This window comes from Camponotus floridanus, unplaced genomic scaffold, assembly GCF_003227725.1.
Source record: "Camponotus floridanus strain SB8 unplaced genomic scaffold, Cflo_v7.5 scaffold4, whole genome shotgun sequence".
Taxonomy (NCBI): Eukaryota; Metazoa; Arthropoda; class Insecta; order Hymenoptera; family Formicidae; genus Camponotus; species Camponotus floridanus.
Window position 1 is genome coordinate 3620012 of NW_020229547.1, and position 26054 is coordinate 3646065.

The 26054-nt window shown below is 32.4% G+C and overlaps 2 protein-coding genes across 5 annotated transcripts in view; one reads left to right on the forward strand and one right to left on the reverse strand.

Moving 5' to 3' along the window:
• The first annotated feature begins 270 nt into the window (after positions 1-270).
• Positions 271-11717, forward strand: LOC105259584 (transmembrane channel-like protein 3). The gene is made up of 18 exons (XM_011271609.3): positions 271-529; positions 2062-2218; positions 3425-3677; positions 4104-4341; positions 5119-5307; positions 5414-5649; positions 5897-6088; positions 6209-6463; positions 6529-6607; positions 7286-7454; positions 8561-8890; positions 9155-9322; positions 9484-9590; positions 9780-10075; positions 10538-10717; positions 10817-10937; positions 11009-11349; positions 11523-11717. Exons 1-18 carry the CDS (start codon positions 437-439, stop codon positions 11668-11670), a joined length of 3552 nt encoding a protein of 1183 aa, XP_011269911.2. The 5' UTR covers positions 271-436; the 3' UTR covers positions 11671-11717.
• A 718-nt stretch (positions 11718-12435) lies between these two features.
• LOC105259582 overlaps positions 12436-26054 on the reverse strand; it is a 46836-nt gene continuing 33217 nt past the window's right edge. For 2 of the 4 annotated variants that reach the window (XM_025411393.1, XM_011271606.3), the window contains 11 exons: positions 24828-25349; positions 23341-24151; positions 20763-21620; positions 20460-20672; positions 16568-16767; positions 15069-15332; positions 14816-14971; positions 13966-14251; positions 13660-13891; positions 13415-13568; positions 12437-13211 (listed from right to left, as the gene is read on the reverse strand). In XM_025411393.1, coding sequence (XP_025267178.1) covers positions 12951-13211; positions 13415-13568; positions 13660-13891; positions 13966-14251; positions 14816-14971; positions 15069-15332; positions 16568-16767; positions 20460-20672; positions 20763-21620; positions 23341-24151; positions 24828-25349 — 3957 coding nt within the window. In that variant the 3' untranslated portion in view covers positions 12437-12950. Of the gene's footprint in view, positions 13212-13414; positions 13569-13659; positions 13892-13965; positions 14252-14815; positions 14972-15068; positions 15333-16567; positions 16768-20459; positions 20673-20762; positions 21621-23340; positions 24152-24827; positions 25350-26054 lie in introns of all 4 variants that reach the window. The other 2 variants (XM_025411394.1, XM_025411395.1) reach the window with 2 other exon arrangements.

The following is a 26054-nucleotide window of genomic DNA, read 5'->3' on the forward strand; positions in this document are numbered from 1 at the left end:
AACTTCTCGGAACAATAACACGCGTCAAATTTGCGTGCGAGCGAATGAAATTGACAAAGAAGAATGCGTGCTTTTAACAGCTTTTAGCATGCACACGTTAAATGCCACAACCATTATTACGAATGGATATTCAACTTCCAGCTAACAGTACATTAGGAGATCCTCGCGAGTGTCGGATCGGATTATCTTCGATCAATCGAATGTCGACTTCTTTTTTTATACATTTCATTTCATTTTTTAATATATATGTGAATATTAATCAAGTTTTGATATTAATTTGCGCGATTTAAAATTGATGCTCTTTTCTCGATGAAAATCAACCGAGAGAGAAAGTTTTAAACTAGATTCGTTTTTTTATATACAATATATATGCAAATTGTGAGATTCCTTCGAAAGATACTATTACTCATCTGTACAAGTCGATTCAGCTTCATCGATGGACCAAAAGACGATAACTCCGGGTATTTTGAAACTAGACAAAACGTTGCGCTTCTCTGAGCTTGGAGCAGCGTCCTCAGTGGCTATGCAGGTATTCCATTTCAATGAGAATCATTTTGTTATATCTTAATATAAAATAATAAAAAGATGTATCTTTAATCATCAACAGAGATGACATTTTTTTTTTGAACGACCTTGGTCCCATTTTACTTGTCATTACACGTAACCATTACTTGCGATTTTAATTTTATAAATTAGAACGAGACTAATTTACAATCGATGGCGCGAGGATTAATGAAAATTACTGTCGATCGATACGCGGTATGCGAGTGATTTTCGTGGGATCGCGTGTGGCACGTATACGCGATAGTAATCATTCCCCCTCGGGGAAAATGATTATTTGCGAAATAGAAGGGTGGAGTCGCACAAAGAAGGAATATATAAACGATAAACGTGACTCACACTTTCAATGAATTTCTCGTTATTTTTTTTCCGTACACAACTGATATTTTCTTCAATGTATATAAACGCTAAAAATTCTAAGATTACGTAAGATGCTCAAATTTACATAAATTTTAATATTAATTCGATAATTATTTCTTGATGGTTTAATATTTAAAGAAATGATATAAAATATTACTCAAATAAAATAATTGCTTGCAATTTATTTAAGATAATAAATTATTATTTGAATAAAATAATAAATCATTTATAATATATGTATCTAATAAAGTGATAGCTCTAATATATGCAAGTTTATATAATTTTTTGAGCAGAATATATGCTTTTATTAGGAACATTGTAAAGTTTCCTGAAGAATGTGCAGAAATTAAATTTTTGTTATTTCTTATTTTTGTTATTTATCAATGAAAGGAAACATTTATATTTTTTGCGAAAAGAAAATTATATTTTCTGAGAATCTAAAGAAGAAATATTCACCGAAATCGAAAGAGTTAAGAAGCATTGATTTAGTAAATGAAAAATTTTTTTTTTTTGAAATTATCTGCGTCAATCGTTAATATCACACGTCTCTAAAATATATACAATATATAATATAGTAGTCTTTTATTATCTTTCATCAAACACACAGGTATCGTTGATCCAATCGAGTCGTATAGTATGCAGGATGTTTGAAGGTGTGTCTCGCGTCGCGTGCGACCTCGGCTTATCTAGAAACACAAAGATATTCGAGTTTGAAAACGAAATTTTGTCGAAAAGAGAACGATTAAGGGGAAACATTGAATCATAGGAAAATTCAGGATTCGGATTGAGGATTTAGTAATATTTAAAATTCGATATAATATTTATTTGTTATAAAAATGGAAAACTTTAACTGCCTGTTTAAGTCTACTTTTAATCTCTGAAAAAATTATTCTCTTAAAGAAGAACTTGTAATTAAAACTAGAGACATATTAATTATCTTATTTTGCATCTTTATCGTCCTGGAACTAATAAACTTGACAGAAGATCTCGAACATTTTTTGCAAAATGATTTTGAAATTTAAAATGGATCTCTTTCTTTTTTTATTCTTCTCTGAGGTCGCTGAGCTCTTCATTACTTGCGTGACTGAAGGAGATCTATGATCGCTGTTCGAAGACAGTAATTGGTATCTTTCGCCCTAGGTGGGTCCGTCATCCCCGTCGCAATCATCGGCCAGTCGACAGTCGGTTACGTTTGGTACCGTTGAGTGTCAGGGCGACGAAAATTACGCGGAGGCAAATTCGCGGATTGTCGCAGACGCGAGACCCCACAACGACATGCAGCGCGTCTCTAACGCCGGTTAGTGGAAATGAAACTGTATATATGTACACCCAAAAATATGTAGAAAAGCTTTTTTCAATTTATTTAAATATAATATTATTTTTCTTGATATTTTTTATTAATACAATAAAAAAAATTCTTTTTAAAGTTGTTAAATTTTTAATTTATCTTTTTCGTAAATAATTTGGAATTAATGACATTTTTCAAGTTATATTAAACACGACAATTCGGATAATTTTTAGTTAGATATATAATAAAAATTTATATTATACATTGAACTGAAAATTGTGTTCTTTTTGATATTATTTTAAAAAATCTCCGCCAAAATTTCATTAATCCAAAATTATTTTTGAAAAGAAAGTTAAAGATATGAGAACTTTAGTTTTTTATTTCATTAAAATAGTGACTAAAGTACGTTTTAAAAATTATAAACTGTATTTTTGTATCTATAATATTATTAAATAAATAATTAATATATAAATAATATTATTATTTTTGTATATATAATAAAAACAATTCATTCAAGTACAATTTTGATTTTTGAAAAAATTACCTAATTAAAAATAATACTCGAAATATGGTTCAAAAAGTTCATAGAAAATATTAAAAAGAGTAAAAATTATTTATTTTAATTTTCGTCGAGATCATGTTATCACCCTCAAAATAGTCACCCTTAGCACTCAGTAGCATTTTTATTGAGTAAAGCAATGTTGCAGCTCCTTTGAGAGGTTCTTTAAAATCTCGTTGTTTCCTCTTTTTATGATTTTTATATCTCTTAAATATTCCCTCCGCATAATATTTTCCACTTTTAGAAATAGAACAAAGTCGCATGGAACGAGACTAGGAAAATATGAAGGGTGATCGAGAAAAGTAACATTGAAACGTGCAAGAAACTCGCGAACAAAAATCGATGAGTTCCCACGCGTTATCATGGTGGAGAATTCATTAATTTTCTTTCCATAATTCTGGTCTCATTCGACATACGGTTACGAAAAATGATCAAGAACACCCACATAAAATGCACACGCTCAATATTTTTGTCAGTATGCGATGTGAAGGGCTGACTCCCTCTCTCGATCACTCTCTCTTCTCTTTCTTTTTAAAATCTTTTTATCCAATTATAATAGTCTTTTATAAATAATAGTCAATTATAAATAATAGTGAAAAATTTCATTCAATGTGCTTATTCGGATATAAAAAATGCTACTGATTGTCTGCGACAAGCGATATCCACCGGAGGGAATTCACCGAGTGAGACCCCGCAGAATCTAGTATCGTCGATGGAAGATTCAACCGTGGATGACAAGGGGAATGACAGCGAGGACGATTACTCAGTCTCGGTCTGTGCGATCATGCAGCGACGGAATTCGTCGCGACGACAAAGTCGAAGAAAGAGACGTCCATCCTCTCCTTTTGGCGTCGACGTAGACAATGTTGCGCGTCGTCGATCCTCAGTTTACACCACGAGCTCGGGAGAGTTAGTAAATAATATTGTTCCTCAGAGAGTGAATCGAAATTTTTACAGCTCGTTTTAAGCGCGACTTTATTTCGTATTGTTAGAAATTTTGGGCCGAAATTGAACTAATTAAATATATATGTAGAAAAAATTAAGTTGCATAAGACAAAGTAATGATTAAAAATCATGTCTCGGATTTTCCAAGACTTGATATCTTGTGTAATTCTAATAGAAATCTTTTAATTGCGAAATTTATTTACTTCATCTGTAAACGTCTAATTTGCAAAATCGCAATCTTCTTCTTTTTAAATTGCTATTATTGTAGCAAAAAAGCTGTGAGCAGTATTTGACAAGTCCTTCATAAAAAGAATTAAATAGGCGATTATCGCGCGAGTAGGACATGATACTTTTATTATCGCTTGACCAAAAGAAGTGGAAATTTGACAGCACGGCAATTTCAATGGAGGAGGGAGGTAACCAGGAGCAGATCTTCGAAAATCTCAAGCTGCACAAGGAGGTCTTGGGCGGCGTGAAGCAACAGCCTTGGCCTCTTCGACGTAAGCTCAGGCTTGTACGACAGGCTAAGGCCTACGTTAGGCGACACGAGGGTGCTCTTCAGGAGAGACTCGCTCAAAGTCGCAGTACCAAAGACGTTATAGCGCGTGTTTCGCTCTTCGTGACCAAGGTACCCATATTTCGTTCCCTTTGATAAATCCGTCCTGTTAGATTTAAGGGGTTATACCTAGTCAGCAAATCGAAAAAAACGTATTTTTGGGAAATTAAAAAAAAAATCTGTTAGGTATTTTTATTTCATCGATTCTTTATCATAATATATATCTATCAAAGAAGTTTTCATAATTTTTTCAATTAAAAATATCGAGAAATGTAGACACAGTAGCTATTTTCCAGAGACATCTTTTTTCGGAGGCGCTTGACGGTGAGCAAGATTACTCGGAAAAAATTCAAAAGAATTTAATTTTCGTATGAATTGATCTAGTTTGTGAACGAAGGATTTTACAAAAAATTGATTTTTGATAATGTGACAGACGTTTCACACAAAAATACAAATTTTTTATGTTAAAACTTTTCGTTATTTTATTAATAAAAAAAAAGTTCCATCAAAATTAAAATTCCTTCGTTCACGAACTAGATCAATTCATACGAAAGCTAAATCTTTTCGAATTTTTTATTTCAGATGATCCAGTTCCGAGTAATCTTGCTCACCGCCAAGCGCCTCCGAAAAAAGATGTCTCTGAAAAATAGCTACTGTGCCTACATTTCTCGATATTTTTAATTGAAAAAATTATGAAAACTTCTTTGATAGATATATATTATGATAAAGAACCGATGAAATAAAAATACTTAACAGTTTTTTTTTAATTCCCCAAAAATACGTTTCTTTCGACTTACTGACTATAACCCCTTAAGGGTGTTCGCGATAGATGCAACTCACTTCTTTTAGAAGTGGCAATATTTTCGACGGGAGTTCATCAACTTGCGAACCTGGCTCGTGCCTTGGGAAATCCGTATTATGGAGATAGAGTCCCATTTCGGATCCGCCGTCGCGTCCTATTTCACTTTCCTGCGTTGGCTCTTTTGGATCAACCTTGTCATCGCGGTGACCCTTACGGCGTTCGTCGTGATACCTGAAGTAAGATATCTTTAATCAGTAAAAAATTCTCTTCCTCGAGCAACTTTGTTAGTGAGATTTTTTTTATAAGATACAAATTACACTCTTTTGCAATGTTCTTTGTCAGGTGTTAACCGCTGATGCGACTCTCGCTGGTGAGAGAAAGATCATGTTGGAGGAGGAGAGAATCAAGTCGAAACATTTGTTAAGTTTATGGGAATTCGAAGGCGCGCTAAAATATTCTCCGTTCTTCTACGGATGGTACACCAATCAAGACTCCAACCGCAATTATCGATTACCTATGGCATACTTCGTCACCAATCTGGTCGTGTATACGTACAGCTTCGTCGCGATTCTCCGCAAGTACCTAGATTAGATTTTTTTTTATTGTTAAATCTATCAGCATCTCTTCGAAAAAAAATAACAACGACATTCTCGAAATCTTTGCTTATAAAGTTAATCGAGACACATCCTGTGCACCATCCTTTTTGCTGTGTATTCTTCAAATAGATATAGTATCATGGAATAACTTTGTTATTTTTGGAGTTACTCTCATGATACGTTCTTATTGAAGAGTAACAAAGCAAGTAGCGTAGCTATTTCGTTTCAGGATGGCGGAAAATTCACGTTTGAGCAAACTGACCGAGAAGGAGGACGAATATGTCTTTTCGTGGAAACTCTTCACAGGATGGGATTTTATGATCGGTAATCCGGAAACCTCGCACAATCGCACAGCCAGCATCGTGTTGGGCTTCAAGGAGGTTCTGCTAGAGGAAGCAGAGAAGCAAAAGGATAAAAGAAAGTGAGCAAGAAGTTTACGAATATAAATTAATATTTTTCGAATTTCTGTTTCCGATAAAAGTTTTCATATTCAATGAGAGAGTCCTTCATTCAAAAAAAAAAATTGATCCATATTTTATAGTTGGAAAATTATATCAATGAGGATATTCGTGAACGTCTCAGTGCTATCTTTACTTGCGTTATCAGCCTTTGCTGTAATCAAGGTGGTTGAACGAAGCACGACGGAAATCGATGACGCGACGCAAAACTGGTGGCGACAGAACGAGATCACGATCGTTATGTCTTTAATCACGACTCTTTTTCCGATATTTTTCGAGGTCCTCGGCTTCCTCGAGAATTATCATCCAAGGAAGCAGCTCCGAGTGCAACTGGCGCGGTAAAGTTGTCATTTAACTTAAAGCGACAGAAAATACAAATGATACACTTGATTATTCGTTTCAGGATATGGATCTTAAATTTGCTAAATCTCTACTCGCTGATATTCGCATTGTTTAAAGATGTAAACTCCATGGTGCCATCTGTTCGTAAAATAAATTATTAAATAAAAAATAATAATAAAAAATTTGTAGATCAATGATTCCCAAACTTTTTTAAATTAATTTTCTTTTTTAAATTAATTTTCTTTTTTAAATTAATATCCCCTTTCAGAGGAAATATTTCATTGACGCTCCTCTTCTTAAAAGTAATCAGGAATGAGAAAAAAATTATTAATGGAGCAGTTATTTTTTTTAAACAAAGATACAATTGCATAAAAATATTAAATAGATATATATTAATTAAAGGAGTCGAATCCTTATATATACAATTATATATAAATGTTTGTATCTTCTTCTCAAGAATCAGACAGATATTTGATCTTTGACATGTTTTGAAGGTGCAAAAATATGTTTTGTTAAAATTTAAAATTTTTACGATTAAAAAATCCAATTAGTAATTTTTTTAAAATAAACAAAAAAATTTTAATTTTAACAAAATATATATTTGTTTTTGAATATTTGAATTTCGAATAATTATACTGTAAATAAAGTCTTCTTATCATCCCTTTATCGTCTAGTGCCTTCTTTAAATGTTCTAGAGTCCCCGAGAGAGTCGTTTACTTTGGGAATCACTGACATAGATAAAAACACGATTATTCGTGATTTTATTCATGTTTTACATGCAATCAGGACTACATTTTACTTTTGTATTTTCTTTGCAGAAACACGATCTTCCTGTTAACAAATCGATAGATACGAATTGCGAGTATAAATTAGTGTGTGGTGTCGAGTTCACGTGTACGCAGCAGATCACGACATTGGCATCTATGGGTCTCGTTTTAATGAGCAATATCACCCATTCTCATGCTAAGAGGGAAATTATAAAGCCAAGTATGATCCATTTATCAAAAAATATTTCCGAAAGACGAATACACATGCTATTTCAATCTTTCAATCTTAATTTGATTAAATCTCTAAAAATATTCAAATTTTAATTATATTATTTTTAATTATATTATTTTTTCAATTATATAGTTTTTTAACTTATTTATAAGAGATGCTTTGTCAACCGAGAAAACTTATTATTTTAGAAAAATTAGTAGCAAATATATTATATCATTATATTTCTTATTCGTGTGTAACGATATATTAGATGCAAAAATAAATTTTCTACCATTTTTTTTAAATTTAATGTTTATTAATGAATTATACATATATCGTTGAATCATAAAAATAAAAATCTTCATCGTTTTTTTAACACGTCTTTCCATCTTCTAAATAAATTATAGATTTTGGAACGATTAAAAAATCTGGTCTTGCAATGAAATCATCAAGCTATTTTTTATTTCTTTAATATTTCTAAATTTTGTGTCAGATAAGGCATGCTATATTGATTGGATCAATTTATTTAAAGACACAATATTTGGTGAATATGCTTAGTAAGACAAAAAAACCCAGTCAAGTATTATTTGAACTCAATGAGACAGTAATTGCAGATCACTATCATTGTCAGTTATTTAAGCAAGAAATTGAAAAGAAAACAATCTTTTACAGAAAAAGGTCATCACTCTTAATTAAATTTTTTTATCAAAATGTTCGGTTTCATGTGACGTAATTGACTAAGGACACATTGGAATTTGACTGGATTCATTTTATTCCTTTACTCACCGGACATAGCATCTTCAAATAATAATTTGTTCCGATTAATACAGTACGCCTTGTCCAATAAAAAATTTTAAAATATCAGAAATGTCAGATTTAGGTGAAAAATCATAAATAAATCATAAGATCAGATCTTTTATCAATTCTGAATCTATAATTTGTCTGGAAGATAAAACAAAATTCTGGGGATTACTTTCATTATTAAAATTATATGTATTTATTAATAAATATTGAATTTCATAAAAAAAATAATAGAAAACTTATTTATATATCTAATAATAAATGTCGCAACATTTTCCGGCGAGAAATTTTGATCGGCATGATCGTTTTTACAGCGCTACCATCCGTCAGACAGCAAACGTTCTTCCTTAATCCCTTGCTGGACAGCAATGCATATTACGAGGATTTCAACGATACGTCCGATTATCCAAATACTAATTATGAGAATTACGACATTTTAAATAGCAGTAACATATCTTACACCGCATCTTATGAGGAAGAAGACAGCCAAAGCACAGACGATGACCGAACATATGGCTACAATGCAAATTCCACTGTAATTGCCAATTTTCTCACTGATTCGACAGTCGCCGAAGATTTTTATATAAATTCTACTACTCAGGATGAAACCGCGACGTCAACAATCGAAACGAACACCATGGAAGGTACAGATATCTTTTTCACAAGTTATACTTAAATTAAAATAACCAAATTATAATAGGACTATAGACATTATATTATTTAATATTTATTACATAATCACCTGAACGAATTTTGATTTTAATTTTTATATATTGAGGGAAAGGGGAAAGAAATGGGTATATATATAAAATTCTAAATTAAAATAAAGCATTTTAAACTGTAGATAACAAATTAATAATCACATAGATTGACAATGAATAATAAATTGCTTTGTATCACATTCGCAGATTCATTAATAATCACTGATTTTACCGAGAAAACAATAATTACTTCGTCATCTATAGATGACGAAGTGTCATCTGTTAAGGAATTCTCATCTACAGTAGAAGCCACACTTGAAACAGTTACAAAGATTAGCTCGGAAAGTAGTCCTGCTATTTTGCGATCGAACAAATGTACGAATCCGCTCTCCAAAGAAAATTGCACAGTAAAATGTGTTGAAAAAAATTGCATCACTACATCGCCGAAGAATTTAAATGTTTATTAAATCTATGACTACTTTAATGTTCTTTAATTTATTTTCGATTATAAAATATATAAAATTTTGTGTTTCCAGCTATGTCCTTGGAACAACAAGATTTAAAGATTCGCAAAAAATTGCGTCGCTCATGCTGGGAAACTATGTTCGGCCAGGAACTTGCCAAACTCACTGTTATGGATTTGGTATGATACACAAAATGAACAGAACAAAATACAAGAAAAATACTAAAAATAAGACTCGCCGCAAAAAGCGACCATTATTAATGTTTCAATTTAAATTTTTGCATATGTGTTTTTCTTCGATAGATGTTTCGAAAAAAAATACAGATATATGGATATTTTAGTTTATTGTATTTTTTTTCTATTTCTCAGATACTCACTATATTAGCTACCCTCAGCATAGATTTCTTTCGCGCCGTTTTCGTGCGTTACATGAACAATTGCTGGTGTTGGGATTTAGAGAAGCAATTTCCACAATATGGCGATTTTAAGATCGCTGAGAACATACTTCATCTGGTGTACAATCAAGGTATGGTTTGGATGGGCATGTTCTTCAGTCCTGGTCTGACGGTACTGAATCTTCTTAAACTCGGCATTCTGATGTATCTACGTTCCTGGGCGGTTCTCACGTGCAACGTGCCGCATGAAGTAGTCTTCCGAGCCTCCAGGTCAATTTCGAAAATTTATTGTAACGTATTATTTGTTATAACTACTTTTTTTACAACTTTAAATATTAGATATATAAATAAGTTTTCTATTATTTTTATCAAATTTTACACACATGTGTAGTTTAATCATGAAAGTAATTTCCATAATTTTTTACCATTTTCTTCTATTTTTAAAGTAAATTATAAATCCTGATATTGATAGAAAATTTGATCTTTATTCTAAAATAATAGGGATCTAAAAATGATGGGGATTGTATGATTAAATTATAAATATATAATTTATTAATAAATATTAAATTTCATAGAAACTTACTGGTGAAAAACTTATTTATACATCTAATACATTTTAAATAAATTATATTTTAGGAGATTTAAAAAATATATGACTGTATTACATATATGCGCTGTGCTATACCCTTCATCAATCATCTTATGCATCTTTCTACACTTATCCAATCGCAGATCCAACAATTTCTACTTTGCGCTTCTACTGACTATGCTGTTTTTGTGCGTGTTGCCGGTCGGTTACGCAATAGTTTGGGTCAAGCCTTCGTTGCATTGTGGTCCATTCTCTGGTTGTCCAAAAATCTATAATTTAGCGACGCAGACCTTGAAAAATTCGCTTCCGCAGGTGATTCAACGGTGTGTCTCTGCTCATTCTGCCAAAGTGTTGAATTTTATTATAATTCTGTCATACAAGATATACAGTGTAATCGATCATAAATCCATTTTTATTTTTAGATGTCTCGATTATATTGCGTCGCCTGGTATAATAATACCACTAATCGTGCTGATGACGTTAATTATTTATTACATGACCTCTCTCACTGGATCCTTGCGAGAAGCAAATAACGATCTAAGGGTGGCAATACGTTAAGAATATATTTCAAATTTGTCATATCAATAAATATTAACTTAAGAAATATGTTCCAGATGCAACTGAGACACGAACGTACGGAGGAGCGCCGTAAACTGTTCAAAATAGCTGAAAAGAGGCAGAATGTGACCGATATCCCGTTATCAAAATGGAAAAAAATTCTGCCGGCGTTGCCGCAGGCCAAAACAGAATTGTCTCGAAATTCGGACATAACACGAAAGGACGCTGTGCAAGTCGCTATCGAGAACTTAAGTCATACGATAGAAGGCAAAAGGATGATCAACGATGCCGAGGAGGATTCGTTGCGTCACGAACAGATATCAGGCAACTGTAACAACGAGAAGCGAACTCGAGAGGGAAATGATTTAGAATTAAATGACATATCTTCCAATAAAAAGTAGGATATTTTTAAAATAATTAGAAAATTTATAAATTTACACACATGCATGCATGCACATAAGGTAAAAGCTCTTTTTTTGTGCACGTGTTTCAAATCAATAAAGCTAACACATTTAGAAATATCAGTATTAAAAAGATTATTATATCGTCGAAATCATTTTTAACAAACAGGCCGATAAACTTTGTCGGACACTCTTGGGACTCGCAATCAAGCGAACAGAGTGTTGTGCCGGAAATTCAATTAAACGATGAGGAAAGTGCTCACGGATCCGTGGAATTGAATAACGCGTCCAAGGGATGCGATCGAGAGACAACCTAATGAATTGTATATCAATACAAAATGAATGACTACAAATTTCTTTTCATTGTCTTATTTAAAATTTTATCGACTCTTAGAATCGTCGTTCCATTATTGAAAAAATATTTTTAAATATAAAATTGCACAAGAAAATATTTGTAAAAATATTATACTGTCATTGAAAATTTTCAAAAATTTAAATTCTGTTCTAATCTTAAGTGCAAAAATCTCATCTTATATTATCATGCATGATTTTATTAGCAATTTTTATTTAAGATTGAACAGTTTAAAACAATAACAATTTATAATAATATGTATACGAAAATATTCAAAGTTTTGTGTAGTTAAATAATTATGTAAAATTTTACTGTTCAGTTTATATATTTATTTTATATTGTTTATTGTATTAATTTTTTTTAAATTTGTTAATATATTTTTACTTATTAAATAAAATTTTTATAGTTTGTATATAATATAATGATTTTTTCTCATCTAATTTACAAATATATATATTTTAGTTTTTTTTTAAATCAACAATCTTCAGAAGATCAATAATCTTGATAATCTTAATCTTGGTATTGTCTTGATAATGAATTAAAAATCTTGTTTTGATCTTGTCTTGAATTTCGTGAGACAAGACAATATCAAGACTAATCTGAGTATATCTTGCAATCCTATTTCGAAAATTCGATAATATCCATATTATTTTTACAATCTATCATGATTGTTGAAATATAAATATATCTTAGAGATACCTTAAGATTATTACATTTATATTTATAAACGTGGTATAAAATATCTATAAATATTTATAAACAATTGTGCTGATAACGATGTGAAGATATTATTTCTAAATCATACGTATACGAAATGGATCGTTAAAACGACGCACATAGCCGTTGTAAATAAAATCACATTTCGATTGAGCATTGGCACTTTCCTATAAATATCGCGTTTATCTTTCATCATAAAATATTACATATTACGTATATGTAATTGGAAATATTCATAACGTTGAGCTATTCGGAAATTAATTATACGTATATTAATCTATCTTACATTCTTCATTGTCACATTATAATGAGCGATTTACAAATCCTCGATATTTTAAAATATATAACATCTTTTATAAAATAAAGAAGTCACGATAATAAGAGATCTAAACTATATTATTGTGTTATTATATTATTATATTAATTATGAAAGAAATATTATATTATTAAACAACGTTTTTGCACTCGGATATTTACCCTTTCATCGGATATTTAATGAATTTTTTTAATGGATAGACAACATATTTTTTAGCAACTTTGCCCTAAACGATTATGCTGTTCGTCCAGAAGCATCGAAGCCTCGCTCATAATTTTAGCAGTGGTCCTAACCAAGAATAATAATTGATACTCGTCTATAATGGTCAGAGCTGCCTTGGTCTTGACAAGGGCGTGGAGTACATTTGCTCTCTCGAGGTCGAGCCATCTTTGAAGAGCCACTTCTCTTTCCCGTGGACCACCGAGGGGCACATCGGCTGGACCCCACAAGGAAAATTCCAGCACAGATTTTACCTAATTATTGAATTAATTAATCTTAATGAGAAACTTATTTATTTTATTTTATATTATTATTATTTATTATTTATTATTTATTATTTATTATTTATTATTTTTATTTATTTATTATTTTTACTTCTAATAATTGTAAATAATGAAAATTTATATAAATTGAAGAATTTTTCTGTACAGATTTTTTACGTATGCAAAGTTCTCACCTGAGAAAGGGTGACCGCTTTCTCTCGTATCAATAGATCTCGTATGATGGGCAACTCGCTCGTCAGATGCAACTGCCGTAATGCTATCAGAGCGCATTCGCACAAGGAAATTCGTTCCTCTCCGGGTTCATCGCTCGGATCTATGTTCAATCTCCTGTAAAGCGAGAAATAAATGTTATGAAATGGAAATTAAAATTATGAAATTATAAAATTGTCGTAAAGTGAAAAAGAGAGAATTAACTGACCCTTGTAAAAGATACAGCCGATAGTAAACATCCTCTCTGCAGAGTATAACGTCGTTCAGGGATCTGTTGGCGTCCTCGATCCCACGTGCCTGGAGACTTTTCAGCGCGTTAACCAATTGAAGGAGCACAAACAACGCCTCTCGGTTTGCACTCTCGTTGCTTATGTCCCTCGACATTGCACCGAACGATTGTATGGTGGTCACGTGCAGGTACGAGAGAACCGAAATTGTCGCTAAAATTACAAGAGAATTACGAGATTATTAAATCCAAATTTCCTTCTTGTTGTTAAAATGCAGTATGCATTACCTTCGGTATTTTCATTAGCGCACGGTCGGATCTTGTCGATCATCTCTTTCGGTACTTTATCTACGAATTCTACGACAGGAGTGAGATAAAAATCCTTCCGCGGCATAGGCATAGCTAGATCGAACGTTAAGCAGAGAGTGACGTTTTGATCGTTCCACGTCGCCGAACAAAATATTCGTCTGCCGATGGAGATCGACGAGGCAACATCGATGTTGAAATGTTTCAGCTGTGGATTCGCGTTCTTGAGGGCACGCAGACCTGCCGGCAACTGGACAGCTTGATTTTCCTGAAATAAAAAATCACTCCGAGTTAGAAACGCAATAATATTTCAACATTTATTTCATATAAGAATTAAAATATATTTATGTATTATTGCAAAATTTTATTCCGTTATTTTTTTTTTAATTTTATGTTTTATTCTTAAATTTTGTATTTCAAGAAATAATGAAGAATTTTCTTAGATTTTAAATAAAATATTATATATTAGCTGTATTAATAAGTTTTTCTTGAAATTTTTCATGAAATTCAATATTTATGAACAAATTATATATATATATGTACAGTTTAATTATGAAAATAATATTTATTACTTTCTTTCATCTTTCAGTTACCATGAATGAAAGATATTATTTTTAAGAAACTTATTTATATATTTAATACAAAAGTTTATACATCTTTCATTCATGTTGATTAACTATTTTTTAAACTCTTTACTGAAAGTTACAAGATACTTTGCATAGAGAAATCGAGGGTAAGAAGATCTTTGTGTGAAAGAAATTGATTTTTATAAATATTCTAGATTGATTCTTTTCAGAATAGTTGATGCAACAATAACAGACATGATGTATACCTGTTCGAGAAATTGAGCGAGCGCTTCATGATTCGCGACAACCACCGCACCATAATTGTCCTCGAGGCTTCGATGGACGATGGTGCGTCCTCTGCGTTGCCTCAAGCGACCCATCCGCGGCTCATCATCCTTCCAATCTTGATCTTCTTCCGCGCCCTTCAATAGTTCCAAAGTTCAACTATCTAATATTTTTTTTACATAGAAATATGTACGAAAATTGGAAGTGAAATTTTTGAAACCTGATTAGACGTACTTCGTCGCCGGTGTAAAAGGCGTAAGGTGCATAAAGCTCGCTCTCGGTCTCGCTACCGCAATACGGCAACGAGGTCGACCTCACGAACGGCTGATGATGATGATGAACCTTTGGCTCTCCGCCCATTGCGCTACTGTCGGACTTCCTTTTGCAAGCGCCGCGGAATCCGTCACCGCGTTGTCTACTTCCATGACGCAGCTCCAAATTCGAATCGCACTCGGGTGAACTCGAGAGACACTCGTACACGTGGCTGTCGTTAGACGTCTGTTGGAATGCACGATTACACGTTATACCGTTGTAACCGAATTATGCAGCTAAGTCACACTTCGAATAGTAATGAAAACATCTAGCTTCCTCTATTGTCAACTACTTAATTATTCATGATTTTTTATGATATTTTTTTTACCTAATAATTAGAGATGAAAAAGAAAACGTTTTTTTTCCTGATAGAAAATGTTGAAAAAAAAATCAAATTTTTTAAGAATTGTTTTTTAAATATAATATTATTTTTCTATATATTTGTTTGTTAATATAATAAAAAAATCTAAAATTATGATACTTTTGCGGCAATCACAATAAAAATGTTTGTTATACATTTAATTGAAAATTGTCTGAATTACATCATGTTTGATATCACTTTAATCGCAAAAATCTTATTAATTCATTAAAATTATTATCGAAAAAAATGAATTAAAAATATAAAAATTTTAATTTTTTTATTATATTAAAATAATGACTAAAATACATTTTTAAAAACTACAAACTATGTTTTTATATCTATAATAAAGATAATTCATTCAAGTTCAATTTTAATTTATTTTGGAAGAGCTAATTAAAAAATAGTAATTACACAACTATATAATTGCAATTGGAATTCGATTTATATTTAAACTGATAGTTTAATATTAAATTGATAGTTCAAAGCTATTATAAAAAAATCAAAAATAATGAAAAATTAATTTGCATAATAATCAAAATATAAAAATGTTAAATATCTGAAAAAAAAGAAAATTTTGAAAAAAAAAGATTTGTTTTAGCTGCATTTTAAATTTAAAAAAATTTTGTTTTTCATATTTACATCTCTATCAAAGATATAAGTTAATTATACATATAAGGTGTCACAAAAAATATGTCTTTTTCTCTTATATAATAGCAGATTTTCTGATTAATTTATGAAGATAATTTTTCGAAAATATTGATAACTTTGAATTTATAAATATGATATTGATATGAAAAATAAAGAGTTTCTTAAAACTTTGTTAAGAACTAAAACTGCAGTTTTTAATTAAATTCATATGAAATTTACTGTAATAAAATTTTAATTTGAGGTCTAATTACAAAGATAAATAATACAGAGAAAAATGGGAAAAAAATAATGATTTGTTTCTCAATATTTTAAGGAAAAATTCATTCCGAATTGATCAAAGAATCTATTATTAAAAATCCGGAGCGAGAAAAAGCTCGATGAAATGGTGACGAGAAGAAGGGGTGTCTCTTACCGGCGAGTCGGAAGTGGATCTTACGGACGAGAGGCCGACGTCGTAATCTCGATGTTGATGATTCGTCCCCGTGACCGACGCAATATTATGCGCCCTCCTGGAAACGGGTTGGGACACGGCGCGGTCCCTCATACTGGCAGTGCGCTGCGGTTTTGAAGGTGCCAGAGCGCTGCGCACCTCACCTGTAACATCCTCCGCTGCTGCAGGCACACATCCGCCATTCGTCAAGCGCCACGGGTTAGTTACCACAAGACACAAGGCACATGTCACGAAACTGGGGCTAGATTTATCTAGAGATCAACTAAGTTCTCGCAACGCTAGATGCACATATCTCCGCATGTGTTGCGCACAAAATTGCAACGATGATGAATTAACGTTAGTTACCCATTATGCGTTTGTCAGTTACGCGACTAGTGCTGTCAGTATGAATGAAATTTTTGCTTTTTTTTTATTTAAGCAATTTTCGATGACCAACTAATAATAATCGGGTATCAAAAAATTGATCAGATTTACCTTTCTGTAAAAAAATTTTGTTTCTATTAAATAAAAAAAAGTGTTTTTTTTTTATTTTCATTGACAAAAAAACAAATTTTTTTATTATTTTTGTTTAATATTACATTATTTTTCTTTATATTTTTGTTAATATAATTAAAAAAACTATGATTCTCGTATATTGATGAAAGATTTTGATTAATGATAGTAAAGATGTGAAAAATACATATATGTATGAAAAAAACTAAATTTAAAAAAACGAGGCTTGTTTTTTTCATAAAAAAATATATTTTATAAAAAGAAAACATTTTTTTCTATCTGTATCTCTACCCTTCTACTTGATTATTCATGATATACATTCCGGATATTCCTAATCACGTAGTAATCTTATTCGAATAAACGCGATTCCCTGATATCGCAGTACTATCGAATGAATCACATATTTGTTCATGCACTGAATGTATTGAATATAAATATCAAGATATATGTGTTAGTTTTATTCTTTTCAAAGTATAAATATTGATCTCATGATAGGATTAAGCGAACACGAAGACATAAACAGTTACCCGACATTTAGAGCTGAAACAGACATGTATAATATCTAAAATATATGTGAATAACTCATAAGACTCTTGCTACAAGTAAATCGTTCTCTTAATAAATTCGATCAAGCGAATCAAAGCGTATCGGAATTAGGCAAGTTTGAATTTTTCGAAATAAAGTATCTTGTACCATTATTTACTCTAATGTAGCAATATTGCTGATATTATTTTAGTTAGGATTGCACAAGACTCAAGATATTCGTAAAAATATTGCATTGAACATTTTTTTAAAATTTTTAAGTCTTGGGTTTTTGAGTGAGTCCCTGTAATAAAAATCTTGTCTTGTAATATTTTATCTTGATTTTAATAATTTTTATCTTATTTTTAATATTGAACAATTTTGTTTAAAATAATAAATTAGAATAATTTGTTAACATAAATATTATTAAATATTCTTATTTAATAATTAATTTTTTAAAATTCCGTATGATTTTTTTGCATTTAATTTATAAATTGACATATTTAAAAATCAATAATCTTGACAAGACCAATAATCTCTCTCTTGATAATCTTAATTTTGGTATTGTCTTAACAACTAATTAAAAATCTTGTCTTGATCTTGTCTCGAATTTCAAAACAAAATAATATCAAAACTAGTATCTCATGCAATTAATTTCAGCGTTACTTCACCAAACAGCCAGTATCGATATATTTTAAATACCCGAATATTCATTCAATATCTAGATTAATTGAAGCACAAAAATTTGACAGCATAAACGTAAAACGGGGGATATTTTTCGCCGACAAAATTTTTCGACACAACGACCTGAGTATTATATCATGTATAAAGTTTACGAAGCAGAAACAGGACTCTTCGCAAAAGCGTACGTCGTCCAACTCTTAATCAACTTAAACTCTAAAAGGACATACGATGATACAATCTCGCAATACGTGCAATGCATGCGGCGTTAGTTGCACCCAGCTTCGGTTAAAGGAATCCCTCGAGTTGTGACGAGCGAAATATCTTACGTATCGTTGCATAATTATCGTGAAATGAGAGAAAAAACGGAGAGAGACGTGAACATATACGGAATGCGCGATTTTATATTCGATAAGTCACGCGTTAAACATTATTCGCGTTAATGAGAGGGCAAGGGGGGAGGGCGACACGAATGCGAAGGTGCAACGAACAAGCCACAGCATCAGGGAGAGGGGGAGGGAGAGAATTTACGTGTTCGCAAATGATCGAAGAAGAAGAAAACGATCGAGACTTCAACGAGAGAGAATAAGACTCCCTGATTTTTTTTTTTTTTTTTACATACACGTTTATTTCGAAACACACAAAATATTCTCTTACACACAACTTTCGCTTTCTTGCAAAGCTTTTACAAACTTTTACAAATAGTATCTTTTATATCGATATAGATATAGATATATAACAAGTAGCGCATTCGTATATTTGACCAGCCATTCTCAAACCTCTCTTCTATCGTAACCGTACAGCCGGATAAATTATCTGCTTTGCAAAAAACAACTGTATCTCGATCAATATTGCTCAATATTATGTTACATATGGAACGATACTAATGCTTGACAGTCGAATCTCGTGCAAAAGATAAATAAAAAATAAGTCTTTTTAATGAAGGAATACAAAAAAACGTTATTATCAATATAACATATGTATCACAGATTATTGCAACTTTCCAAGAATGATTTTAACACTTCTTCAGAGTTTGAGAAACTTATGATAGTTTGTATAAATGAAAATTCTGTATATTTTAAATGCTATATTTTATATCGCCTCTACATTATCCCACAAATACTCAGCGTAATGTAAAATCATCTAAATTATATACTTTAAAATTTTAATTCTTACAGCTTTACCCATAGGTTCTAATTAAATGCGACGTTAAGCGAAAGATTATTTGTCCTCCCCTAAAATGCGAGTTATATATCGATCATCCACGATATGGATTAGGGTTGCACAAGACTCAAAACAATATTGGCAAAAATATTGTATTGGTATTAAAAATTTTCGACAACTTCAATCTTGTCTTCTTTTGAAATATTTGTATTAAAAAATCGCCTTGTCTCATCTCGATTTCATTTAGAACTTTTATTTAATATAAATAATTCAATTTAATATAAATAATTATTTAAGATAATACTTAACACAATCTTTATGATATAATTTCAGATAATTATTATTATCTATGTTATTTTCATTTACTTCCTAAAATAATGAATGTGTGTTTATTGTCTTCATAAGAAGCATGCAGTGACGCCAAGATGCACACACGTTCAATAAGAAAATCACGTAGATATGCTGTACGCAAAATATAACTACATAATTGTGTAAAATTTTATATTGCTTATTTTATTTATTGTATTAATTATTTATAAATTTCTTAACATTATAATTTTTATAATTTTTTAATATATGTTTTTATTTGTTAAATAAAATTTTTTAAGTTTGTATATAATATAATGATCTTTTCCTCATCTAGTTTACGAATATATATATTTTAACTTTTTATAAAAATCAATAATCTTGTCAAGATCACAACAATCTTGACAATCTTAGTCTTGGTATTATCTTGATAAACTAATTAAAAATCTTGATATGAATTAAAAGTCTTGATCTTATCTGAAATTTGAAGACAAGACAAGATCTTGTCCCGTGCAACCCTAGCATGGATCACATGGCTCGATCGCTGTACCCGCGCAAGAGCAAAGAGCGACGTCTCTCCCGTTTGAAAAAGCGACTGGCGCGAGTGGATTCGTGTGAGTATGGCTGTTAACATCGAGAATGATCCGCGGCGATTGTGCTCAGTTACACTGTATGGGTCTAAACTTACCCAGATTCGCGTAAATCGAGTCCGACGTCGTCGCGGTCGTCGGTCTCCAGGTGGCTTTCGAGGACATCTTGTCGCTTCTGCTCGGAGAAGCAACGCTCGATTTCGCTTCTACGCGAGGTGGTGGCGGCCTGATCGGCTTGCTCGACGGATCCAGCCTCGACCAGTCCTCCAGCGATTGGTTCCTCGGCGGCGGGGGTGGTTTTCCGGGTCTCGCTGCGAGACAGGAGAGACTCGGTGAAAAATTCCCTTCATACTCTTCACATTTTTTATTCAAATCGCGAACAACTTCTTCCGCATGCTTACCCGTGGACGATGGAGGAAATCGCGTCGCTGTCCTCGAGCCGTCGTTCTTTGCGCCGCAGGAATCCGCCTGATCCTCGCCGACATTCCTGGCGACCCTGTCATTCCCTACCACCTCGACCGCAGCACCGTCCAACTCCAGGGGATGGATTATCTCCAATCGCGGTTTCGGTTGCGGCGTCGATGGTATCTCGTCGCTCTTTCCGTTTTGACCGACCACAATGTCCATGTCCTTCCTCGAGCCCATTCTCAGGAATCGCTTCAAGGAGAAGCCTCTTCGGTTCCTGCTCCTCTTCTTCTCCTCTCGTACTTCCTTCTCGTTCGTCAGACTGTCTTGCGACAAAGATATCGTTCTCTTGGGTACAGATTCGACCGATTGCTTGGCATCCGTGGATCCGTTCGTCGGATCCGGAAGTTCGCAGATTGCCTTGCGGAATTTTGGGCTGCACGAGGACGATCTCTCTCTCTTCTCCTTCTCGCGAACGACCGGGGAATCGGACTTCAGGTTTGCCCCTGGATTCCTGGCGAACAGAGAAGAGACCGGCGGCGGATCCTCCGTGGACTCTGGCGGTCGAGGAGCCATCCGTCTCTTGTTTGGTGAACGTACGAGCTCCATCGTAGAAACGGAAACGGGAGTTATCTCGGGAAACTCCTCGTCCGGCGCGACGTTCTCGTTCTCTGTCTCTCCGTTATTTGAATGATCACTCGAATCCGTTGATGTGATTAAGGAAGTAGATAACGGTAGAGGAGCGGATTCTTCCGAGTTTTGAGTCGTACTCGAGGAAACCTGATCGATCTCCGATGAAACCTCATTCGAGATGTCCTTCTTTGTCAAAAATCGAGGGTTCATATCCTGTGTACCTAAAAGAAAATCGTAACAAGTTATCAAATATGATATTAAAAACGAGCGAAAAAAATTTGCCATGTGTGTTTTTTACGAGAATTAAAATCTTTTACAAGAATTAAAATTTTTTACAAGAATTGTTTACAAGAATTAAAGTTTTTTACGAGAATTAAAATTTATTTAAAAAATGAATGATTCACAAAAGAAAATAATCAAAGACGGTCTTCCAAAGATTCTGCTATTATTTTAAATTAAGCGAGAAATATTGACGTATAAATAAGTTTTTATAAAATTCAATATTTATTAATAAATTACATACAGTTTAATCGTGAAAGTAATTCCCATCATACTTGTCACTTTATTCCCTTCAGTCTTTTAGCCTTAAATTATAGATTCTAGATCGATAGGAAGTTTGATCTTTACTCGCAATGAATTATTCAAGCTGTTTTCTCATTTCTTTAACGTTTCTAAAAACAAAGCTGCTATATCGATCGAAACCATCAATAGTCTAAAGACGCTATGTCTTAAATAATACCGGGTAGAACAAAACAACGCATACAAGTTTCAATAATATGCCTTTGATCAATTTTGCCACATGAAACCGAGTATTATCATAAAAATTTAACTAGGCTACAACTTCTGAAAATGATCATTTTTCTTCGAATTTCTCGCTTAAATAAAGTAACTGACGAAAATAGTGATCTGCAATTATTCTTTCATCCGGTTCAAATAATTCATGGTAATTGACTATTGACCTGTGACGAAATTAATCAAGGGCAAATTATTGGAACTTAGCTGAGTTCTTTTGTAGATAATCCGCTCTACTTATCGGACATGACGCTTTTAGATTATTATTTGTTCTGATTGATAGTACGTCTTTGAAAAAAATTTATAAATGTTGCAGAAATAAGAAAATGACTCGTTGAATGTATCACAAATGAAGACTTTCTATCGATCCGGATTTGTAACTTGTTTGAAAGATAGAAGCAAATGCAGAAAAATGAGGGGGATTAACATTTATGATTAAATTACGCACGTATAATTTATGATAAACATTAAAATTTCATAAAAATATTGGAAAATTTATTTAGACAACTTAATGAAACTATAAGAGAGTATCTAATATAATAATAAAATATAATATCTAATAGAAAATAAATATAATTAATAATAATCTAATATAAATAAATCTAATATAAAAAATCTAATATGTATAAAAAATCTAATCTAATATAAATAATACTGGTCAACACTCAAATTTTATCCTGACATTTAACATGTATTATAGGTTATATCTAAGGTACTGATTATAAAAAAAATATTAGTTTAATTGTATCAGCTCTACTTTTTTTATTTATAAGATATTGCAATTAACAAATTCTGAAATAGATTTTCGATATTTTTGAAAGATGTATTCGCCACAAATATAACAAAAACTATCTGGATTATATAAACAACGTCTCCGAGTCAAAGACATATCGAAAGTTAAAAAAATAATAATTTTGAGTCGAGTAAAACTCAAAAAAGCTGCACGTGATGTCTAAAGGGGGTAGTTTAAAAATATTAAAAAACAAGAGCTGTTAAAAAGAAACTACTGTCGTACTCGAAATCAGCACACTTAAATAAGCCCAAAACTGCAAAATTATAAGAGAGAAAAAGTTAAAATTATTTTTTTTCTTGACCAGTGTAATCTAATATAAATAATTTCGATAAACTTTTTATTCTAACGGGTCTCACCTAAATTCTGAACGGACCTAACAGCGACATTTTGCACCGAAGGCGGTGGTGGGATGTAATCGGAAATTTTTCGCACGGTGAGCGGGCCGTCGTTCAGGCTTGTCTTTGCAGAAAAGGTCACGGGTTTCTGCGGTACCGCTGGTTTAACTCTCGAGTCGTTATTATTAACGTTATTGCCGTGCAAGAAGGAAGTTCTCGGTTCCGTAGAAATCACACTTGGCGGAGGACTTGTCGGCAACGCTGGCGGTTCCGTTGCTTCCTCCTCGTCCGCTTTGCCATCCGGTTCTCCAGCAAGTTCTCTGCTGTCGAAGCAGAATCGCTGTTCCTTCACGATCTTGTCGGTGACGATTGCCTTGTCGTTAATGCTGTTCATCGAACGATCGCTTTCTGGCGCCTCCTCATTCTTCAAAGCGAGCTCGGTCCCTTCTTCTTTTTTCTTCTCGTCTTCTCGTTTCGAATCTCGTTTCTCGCTTCTCTTCGACGCCGTTTCTTTTGCGTTTTCGCTCTCCTTTATGCTGGGTATTATCGTTGACTGCGTCTGGGCTTCAGTCTTTTTTATCGCTGAAACGCTGCTGTCAAGGGAAACGTTTACAGCGTTTCTCTTGTCAATCTTAAGGATCGAGTACTTTTGCGTCGTCATTTCCGTCGATATTTTCACCGCGTCGGCGTTGATATCCGTTTCCTTCCGCATGACCGAGATCATATTGGCAGAAGTGATCAACGGCATATCTATAATCTTTCCTAGTTCCGGAGAAGATTTTTGTTCTTGTTCGTCAGCCTTTTTCCGTTCTCCATTGAGTTTCTTCGCGGCCTTTAATATTACAGCGTTTATTAAAATATTTTATATAGAATTAAGGACCTTTTCGACTGTAATATCCTTTTTATATCTAAAGTATCTTTATTTAAATATATCTATTTGTAAGTATAATTAGAGATGTAAAACAAATTATTTTTTTTCTAAAAATGCAAAAGGTTAAAAAAATAGTTTTTTTATAAATCAATCTAATAAATCAATTTCTGGCTAGTTTGATCGATTATATTTCTTTGATCCCTTTATTTGACTAGCGACATCAAGATATTCATAACCTTTTAGTTTTTTTATCTTTGAGAAAAGATAAATTAATTTTCTTAATTATTTTTTATTATAACATTTTTTTCATATTAATATAATAAATATCTAAAACTTTTATATTTTTAATTTATTTTTGTAAAAGTAATTTTAATAGATTAATAAAATTTTTGCAACTAAATGACCAAACATGATATGATTCAGATAATTTTCAATTAAATATATAAAAAATTTTATTATACATTTAATTGAAAATTATCTGAATTATGTCATGTTTGATATCATTTTATTTTTTTTTATTTGCATCTCTAAGTATAACTAATGTCTAATTTTACTTATATGACGAGAATCAAAGTAGCTAATAAAAGCGGCTAATTAAATAAATGATTAAAATGATATTTTTTTTATTCTCACTTACTTCGACATTGTTATCTGATGTTCCTCCGTCACCGGACTTGTATTTGAGCGGACTGGTCTGCAAGTTAATCTTCCGATCGATAGGTCTTTTGGCAGTGGGCACAGATTCATCACCGCCGAAGGGTGTCACGGACACCAAGAGAGTTGTCTTTTTACCATCGGCGTCTCTCTGTACTTTCCCCAGCATCAGAGAAGCGAAGGACTTGGCGGGCGTTATCGTCGTCGACGACGACGACGACGACGATTTGATCGCATCGTGATTGTCCACGACGTCTGTCAAGTTTGCGCTGATCGTATTGAAGTTCGTGTTCGAGCGAGTCAGGTCGAATAACGCGCGTTCTTCCTCGCTATCCGGCACCAGGTCCTCCGCTTTCACAGAGTCGATTTTTCCCGCATCCCTCTCCTCCTCGCCATCGGAAAAATCGTCGCCGCCATAACCGATTATCTCTGTGAGAGACTCCGGGAAGCCGACGTTTTTCTTGCGCTGATCCTTCCGGCAAATCGCTTTACTACGAAGGATGCTCTGCAACGATCAACCTTATTATGTCGGACACGCAGTATGCATGTCGTCGCCGATGTGGCGGAACTAGTTTCGATAAACTTGATATTGTTAATTACATGGACATAATTGTACAAATAATTTCAAAACTAGTTTATCTCTTAATTAGCATAAGCGATAAGTGGTGCTGTCTTCGTACAAATTGAATACTTAATGTTACGTGTTACATTTCAGATAAAATATTTATTATTAATGATTAATTTAATCATTAATATTATTTAATTTTAATTACAATAATTTTATTTAAATTTATACATAACAAATGTATGTAAATTGAGAGTAGGAGATAAAAATCATGAAGATTAAATCGTGTATGTGTGAAAAGACAAGTAATATGTAAACAGAATATTTAAGACAATTGATATACTTAATTTGAGAATTGCAAAAAATTTAGATTGATTTAAATTCAACGTTGCAAAACATATTCCAATCAGAAGTATAATGTCAGTTCAATCTTGATTCGACGTCTGAGCGATTGAGAGTCCGTTAAGTTTAAAGGTCTATTGAAAATGAAGGTCTATTTTAGTGTAATATTATTTATAAATGTTTCGCAATATTTGAGATTATAAATAATTGAAGGGATGTTTTTATCATTATCAATAATAAATATACAAATTTACGAATAGTAAAATATACACATGATAAAATTTTGAATATAAACTAGAAATA

Excerpts from the sequence above, each read along its gene's own strand:
- LOC105259584 (XM_011271609.3), top strand. The coding sequence starts at position 437 with ATGGACCAAAAGACGATAACTCCGGGTATTTTGAAACTAGACAAAACG. Across the intron at positions 6,089-6,208 it reads AAGCAAAAGGATAAAAGAAA|TTGGAAAATTATATCAATGA; the intron begins GTGAGCAAGAAG and ends CATATTTTATAG. Across the intron at positions 11,350-11,522 it reads GACATATCTTCCAATAAAAA|GCCGATAAACTTTGTCGGAC; the intron begins GTAGGATATTTT and ends TTTAACAAACAG.